The sequence below is a fragment of the Trichechus manatus genome, unplaced genomic scaffold (assembly GCF_000243295.1).
Source record: "Trichechus manatus latirostris isolate Lorelei unplaced genomic scaffold, TriManLat1.0 scaffold00106, whole genome shotgun sequence".
In the NCBI taxonomy this organism is placed as follows: Eukaryota; Metazoa; Chordata; class Mammalia; order Sirenia; family Trichechidae; genus Trichechus; species Trichechus manatus.
Genome location: NW_004444042.1, coordinates 7,113,437 through 7,119,922, shown reverse-complemented (window position 1 = coordinate 7,119,922; position 6,486 = coordinate 7,113,437). Strand labels below are relative to the sequence as shown.

At 36.3% G+C, this 6,486-nt stretch overlaps 1 protein-coding gene across 1 annotated transcript in view; it reads right to left on the bottom strand.

The window, feature by feature from the left end:
- Nucleotides 1-6,486, bottom strand: part of CFAP70 (cilia and flagella associated protein 70) — a 136,198-nt gene that overhangs the window by 103,094 nt on the left and 26,618 nt on the right. Inside the window, 2 exon segments of the mRNA XM_004383233.2 lie at nt 650-744; nt 3,147-3,329. Of these exon segments, the coding sequence (XP_004383290.1) occupies nt 650-744; nt 3,147-3,329 (278 nt within the window).

Below are 6,486 nucleotides of genomic sequence, written 5' to 3'. Positions count from 1 at the left end.
TTTTTTTTTTTTTTTTTTTTTTTTTTTAACCCGTACCCACTCCCCTCCTCCAACTTTCTTCCAGGAATGTGAATACGCAGGCTGGAGTTCTAGCAGTCATCTTGGACAGTGAGACAACCTTGTAAATGGAAGGTACAGGTTAAAGAAGGTAGAGCAAAAGAAAAAGACTGAGCTGGATACCTGATGTCACTGTGGAACCACGATAATACCAGCTCTGGGCTTGTTTCATATGAAAGAGAAATAAATATCTCCCTTGGTTAAGCGAACATTACTAACTGCTTCTGTTATTAGCAGATCAACACAATTTCTAACTGATAGCAGATTGGGTAGAAGGAGAAAGCCTGAAATTGAATTAACTCAAATGTAGATCAAATTAACAAAAGTAACACTTCTTCCCACCTACGGTCTTTGTAGAAGAGGCCTGGTGGTGCAAATGGTTAAGCACTTGGCTGCTAATTGGTTTGAACCCACCCAGCAGCTCCACAGGAGAAAGACCTGGCAACCTGCTTCCATAAAGATTACAGCCAAGAAAACCCTACGGGAGAGTTCTACTCTGTCACATGGGGTCTCTATGAGTCAAAACCAATTCGATGGCACCTAACAACATCATAGTCTTTGTTGGTTGGACATAGTCCCTTCTTCTTCCTACCTGACCACTGCAGAAGGATCAAGGTAGCAGCGACTTTCCAGGTCCCAAGTAATCCTTTTCTTTATGCACTCTGCTTGGGTCCTAAATTCTCTGTCCTGTAGAATAAGACAGAACTCTGTTCTCTCTGTGTGACGGAGTGTCATCCTGCTCAATCTGTGGAGGCATTCCTTTAATGGATTTGATCGTGACACTTTTATTACTTCTACTACTACTACTATAGGTACTATTAACTACTACTACTGCAACTACTACCACCACTTTAAATTTCATGGTACTTAACTATATTAATAAAGTACTTTAGGATACATTACTTATATAAATCTTACATCAGCCCAGTACTAAGTGCCAAACATTCACACACATACCCTCAATCAGTGATTCTCAACTCTAGAAGCTTATTAGAATCATCTGGGAGTTTCTAAAAAAAACATCAACAGCAACCAATGTCACAAAACAATCTGTATATTAACTGTTTAATGAGAAACTAATTTGCTCTATAAACTTTCACCTAAAGCACAATTAAAAAAAAAATCAATGACTGCGTATTGGTATTATTTTACAAGTAAATTCTTATGTAATTGATATGTGGTGAGGCTTGGAAACTGTCATTGTTTTAAAAGCTTCCCAGGTGATTCTAATGTGTAGCCAGGGTTGAGAACTACTGATTCAAATGACACTGGCTAAATAAAATATTAATCTAAGGATGATATGAGTTTTCACTAATCACAATGATGATAAAAAAATATTGCACAGCATTTTTCAACTATTGCTAGCCTTCTCTCTTGCACTTAAAATATTTAGTCAGATATTAAAAATAACTCATCCACTCCAAGATAATCTTTAAAACTTAAACCTTAAACCAAAAATATTCTCTGAAGTCTTCTTAAAACCCAACAATAGTTTAGCTTAACTAGTAAAGAATGTCTGCCTTAAGCATTGTGCTTTTTTAAAGATCTATCTATATGGGATCAAACTGGCAACAGTAACTTGAAAGATGAGATAGGAAACTTAGGGGACAGTATGCTTATGTTAATCGGGGAAGAACAACTTGGAAAAGGAGGGTGAGAACGGCTGCACAACTCAAAGAACGTAATCGGTGACACTGAACTGTACATGTACAAATTGCTGAATTGGTGGGGTATGTTCTGTGTATATTCTCAACAACAACAAAAATAAATTATAAAAAGTAAAAAAAAATTCAACCATCCTTATTTTACAAAGTGTTTTATTGAATGTTTTCACTAATGATTTACAAGTGTTTTTACACCATTTTCTATGCCCTTGGCTAAAATGTGTTACAACAAAATATGTGAAAAACAGATTTAATTTCAACCTAAATGTCCACAGTAGGAGACTCATTAAGTAAGTTATGCCCATACAATGACATAACATATAGCAAGGATAAACAAAGAAAAAGAATGAGAGTGGTGTTTATGTAGTGATGTGGAAAATTTTCCAAGATACACTATAAAGTGAAAAAGCAAGTTGCAAAACAGTATGCATAACAGGCTATTTGTGTAAAAAAATGATGGGAAAAGAATGTGTATGTGTACATATGTATGAGTGTGTGTGTGCACAAAACAAAAGCTGACATATTCCCGTTCCATTATGAAGCACTTCATATGTGATAGTTTAAAAAAATCCTTTATGTCATGAAATAGAGCAAAAATAACAGGGTCTTCCCAACAATTTCTAGTTCCAAAAATAATAATACTGAGTATTTCCTGTAAATCTGGACTCCCTAAAGAAAGACAATTTTATCCCTAACTTTTACTATACTGGTGTCTGAAGATATTTTATGACCTTTGGAAATGTGATAAGTAAATGAAAACGTTGCAGTTTTTCCACCACGAACAGACTAATGTAAACTCTGTAACCTTGGTAATTTTGTGTTGTTTCTTTTAAGCACTTGGTATTTTTTATTTGGTGAACCAGTCCTGAAGTCTGACTCCCTGGCACTCTTTGCAAGGAAACTTTTTCCTTCCTTTTCTAAATGCTTCTGTCTCTGAGTCTTCCTTTGACTGCATGTATTTGCTTTTATATGCACAAAAGTTATCTGAAAGAAACACAAATTAATAACACAGGTGACTACTAGGATAAAGAGCTAGGAAAGAATTAGGACAAATCAAGATGGAGCAGGATTCATTGCATATCTCTTAATTTTTACTTTGAACTGTGATTATATTATTATCTATTCAAAAATAAATAAATTTAAAATAGAATAACGAAATTTGATTAAAAAAATTTTGTTTGCTAGACTTAAGATGTTAGGAGACTTTTTTTCCATCAAACTTACATGTATACTTTATTTTTGACACACAATTTTTTAAAAATTAATAATATTAAAAATACTGAAGCTTCTACTACACTTTTTAAAACATAAATCAGGTAATTGTTTTGACAGGTGACATAAATTATAATAATTCACAAAAAACTTTTATCATCCGTCAGTGTACTGAGTTTATCACAAAAACCTGCATAATTCAGCCTCTCTCACCTCAGGGTGGTTAAGTTCTCCTTCTTCTTCCTCATAGGGACCACCAACGATGTATGCATCAGGAATGTTATTAGCTCCTGGTGCCAGAATGTTGGCAATAGGCCATTTTTTGGGCCGGGGAACAGGTTCTCTTTCCCCTCCAACCTTCAGAGTTCCATTCTTGAATAATATGGGATAATCTTTCTACAGAAATAAATACCATATGCCAAGAAAAGTTATAAAATGCTTTACAATGGACAGATTACTGAAATATCTTTTCAGTGGAATACTGGGTACTGTCTAACAGATTCTTCCATGATTACCTAACTCCCAAGACTGGGCTATGCCTTTCATAATCTTTGAACTATTTTATAACTCTGTCATTTGTAGAAAATTGATAATGAAAATTATTATTGTCTATAAATATGCAAATATATTTTGTCTAGTAGATATGCAATTGATTATTGCCCTGTGGCTATTGATCAGTTTTGAAATATTAGCAACTTCTAATATTTCTTCAGACTCTCCTCTGAACCAGTTTTTCATTTTATTGATTCTCTCATTAATTACTTAAAACCTCTGATCGAATACTTTGTCATTTTACATTTATATAAGAATCTTGACTTACCTTTTTAAAAATTATTACTTAAAAAACAAACCTAAATCTGACAAAAGGCTAAAAATACAGACATTTTTATATAATTTACCAAAAACATATTTGCAATGGAAATGGTTAAAAGATAAAGGCAATTTAAAGGAGAAAATTTTTAACTCCAACATTTGAATAAAAAGATACTGTATCTCACTAATACTCCATGAAACTCAAATTAAAACAATAAGATACCATTTTAAACCATTAAAAAAAAAAAAGAAGAAAAAAACCATTGCTGTTGAGTTGGTTCTGACTCGTAACAACCCTAAAGGACAGAGCAGAACTGCCCTATAGGGTTTCCAAGGAGTGGCTGGTGGACTCGAACTGCCAGTCTTTTGGTTAGCAGCCATAGCTTACCAAAGCTCTCAACGACAGTGCCACCAGGGATCCTTTAAACCATTAGACTGGCAAAATTAAAGTCTAAAAATATCAAGTACTGGCAAGAATGTGAAAAGAAATGGTATTCTTAAAAACAGCTTGGAAGTGTAAATTGCTATCACTGTGGAAAACAATTTTGTAGCCTTTAATACAACTTAAATCTGTATATCCTATAACCTAACAGTTCTAGTTCTTTGGGTTAACCTTAAAAGACTTTTGGGAAGGAGGAGTACTTCTGGAATGGCAGGGTGAAGACCTCTGAAAATTCACTCCTCCATAAAAGCAATGAGAACACTGGCAAAAATGATCAAGATCAACTTTTTCAGAACTTTGGAAATTAACTTGAGGCCTACAAATATCAGAAGTGTGTTTATTAAAGAAGAACACTGAATCCCAATAAGAACAGTGATCTTGTGTTTGCACCACCCAGGGACTCAGAAAGGAGAACTCTAACTGAGCTAGTCCTGAAGGGTAGGTAAGATTTTTGCCATAGTGAGGTTGGGGAAGATGGACATTCTAGTCAGAAGGACAAATATTAAATGTACAAATGTAGAAAAATTATCTAATACTTTTGGGGAATACCAATAGATCCGTCTGATTGGAGGACAGGTTGTGTAAAAAGAAGAAATAAATGTGGAAAAACAGGATGGGGATAGACTACATAAGCATAAATACAGGTATAACTAAGCTACACCTGCACGGCAGGCTAGAGTTTGGACTTTGATTTAAATGTCTAAAACTGAAGCCATAAAAGCACTAACTGGAAACCTAGGACTTTCTAAACATGGTAATAAATACAGAAACTACAAAGCAGGAACAGTAACATTCTACTGCCTAAAAACTTAAAAATTTTTTTTTATTGATGCAGTTTAAATGAAGTTTACATTTCAAGTTAGTCTCCCATACAAAAATTTATACATACATTGTTATGTGACCCTAATTGCTCTCCCCATACTGTGACAGCACACTCCTCCTTTCCACCCCTGATTCCCCATGTCCATCAGCCAGCTCCTAACCCTCTCTGCCCTCCCACCTCACCTCCGGACAGAAGCTGCCCGTTTAGTCTCTTGTATCTCCTTGAGCTAAGACACACACTCCTCACAAGTATCACTTTATGTCCCACAGTCCAGTGCAATCCCTGTCTGAAGAGTTGGCCTCAGAAATTGTTTTAGTTCTGGGCTGATAGAGAATCCAGGGGCCATGCTTTCTGGGGTTCCTCCAGTCTCAGATCACTAAGTCTGGTCTTCTTACTAGAATTTGAGTTCCGCACCCCACCTTTATCCTGACTCCATGAGAGACTCTCTGTTGTGTTCCCTGTCAGGGTGGTCATTGGTGGTAGCCAGGCACCATCTAGTTCTGTTCTCAGGCTGATGAAGTCTCTGGTTTATGTGGCCCTTTCTGTCTCTTGGGCTAATACTTTCCATGTGCCTTTGGTATTCTTCATTCTCCTTTACTCCAGGTGGTTGGGACCAACTGACGCATCTTAGACGGCTGCTTGCAAGCTTTTAAGACCCCCGACACCACTCACCAAAGTAGGATGCAGAACATTTTCTTAATAAGCTTTGTTATGCCAGTCGACCTAGATGTCCCCTGAATGTATGGTCCCCAGACCCCTACCCGGGCTACTCCGTCCAAGTGTTTGATTCTATTCAGGAAACTTCTTAGCTTTGGTTTAGTCCAGTTGTGCTGACTTCCCCTGTACTGTGTGCTGTCCTTCCCTTCACAAAGATAATTCTTATCTACTATGTAGTTAGTAAATAACCCTCACCCAGCCACCCTCGTAACCATCAAAGAATGTTTTCTTCTGTGTTTAAAGCTTTTCTTGAGTTCTTGTAATAGTGGTCTTATACAATATTTGTCCTTCTGTGACTGTCTAAATTCACTCAGCATAATGACCTCCAGCTTCCTCCATGTTACGTTTCATGGCTTCACCATTGTTCTTTATTGTTGTGTAGTATTCCACTGTGTGGATATACCATAGTTTGTTTATCCATTCATCCGTTGATGGGCACCTAGGTTGTTTCCATCTTTTTGCTATTGTGAACAGCGCTGCAATGAACATGGGTGTGCATATATCTATTGGCGTGATGGCTCTTATTTCTCTAGGATATATTCCATGGAGTGGGATAGCTGGATCATATGGTTCTTCTATTTCCAACTTTTTAAGGAAGCACCAAATCAATTTCCAAAGTGGTTGTTCCATTTTACATTCCCACCAACAGTGTATTAGTGTTCCAGTCTCTCCACAACCTCTCCGGCATTTATTATTTTGTGTTTTTTGAATTAATGCTAGCCTTGTTGGGGTGAGATATCTCATTGTAGTTTTGATCT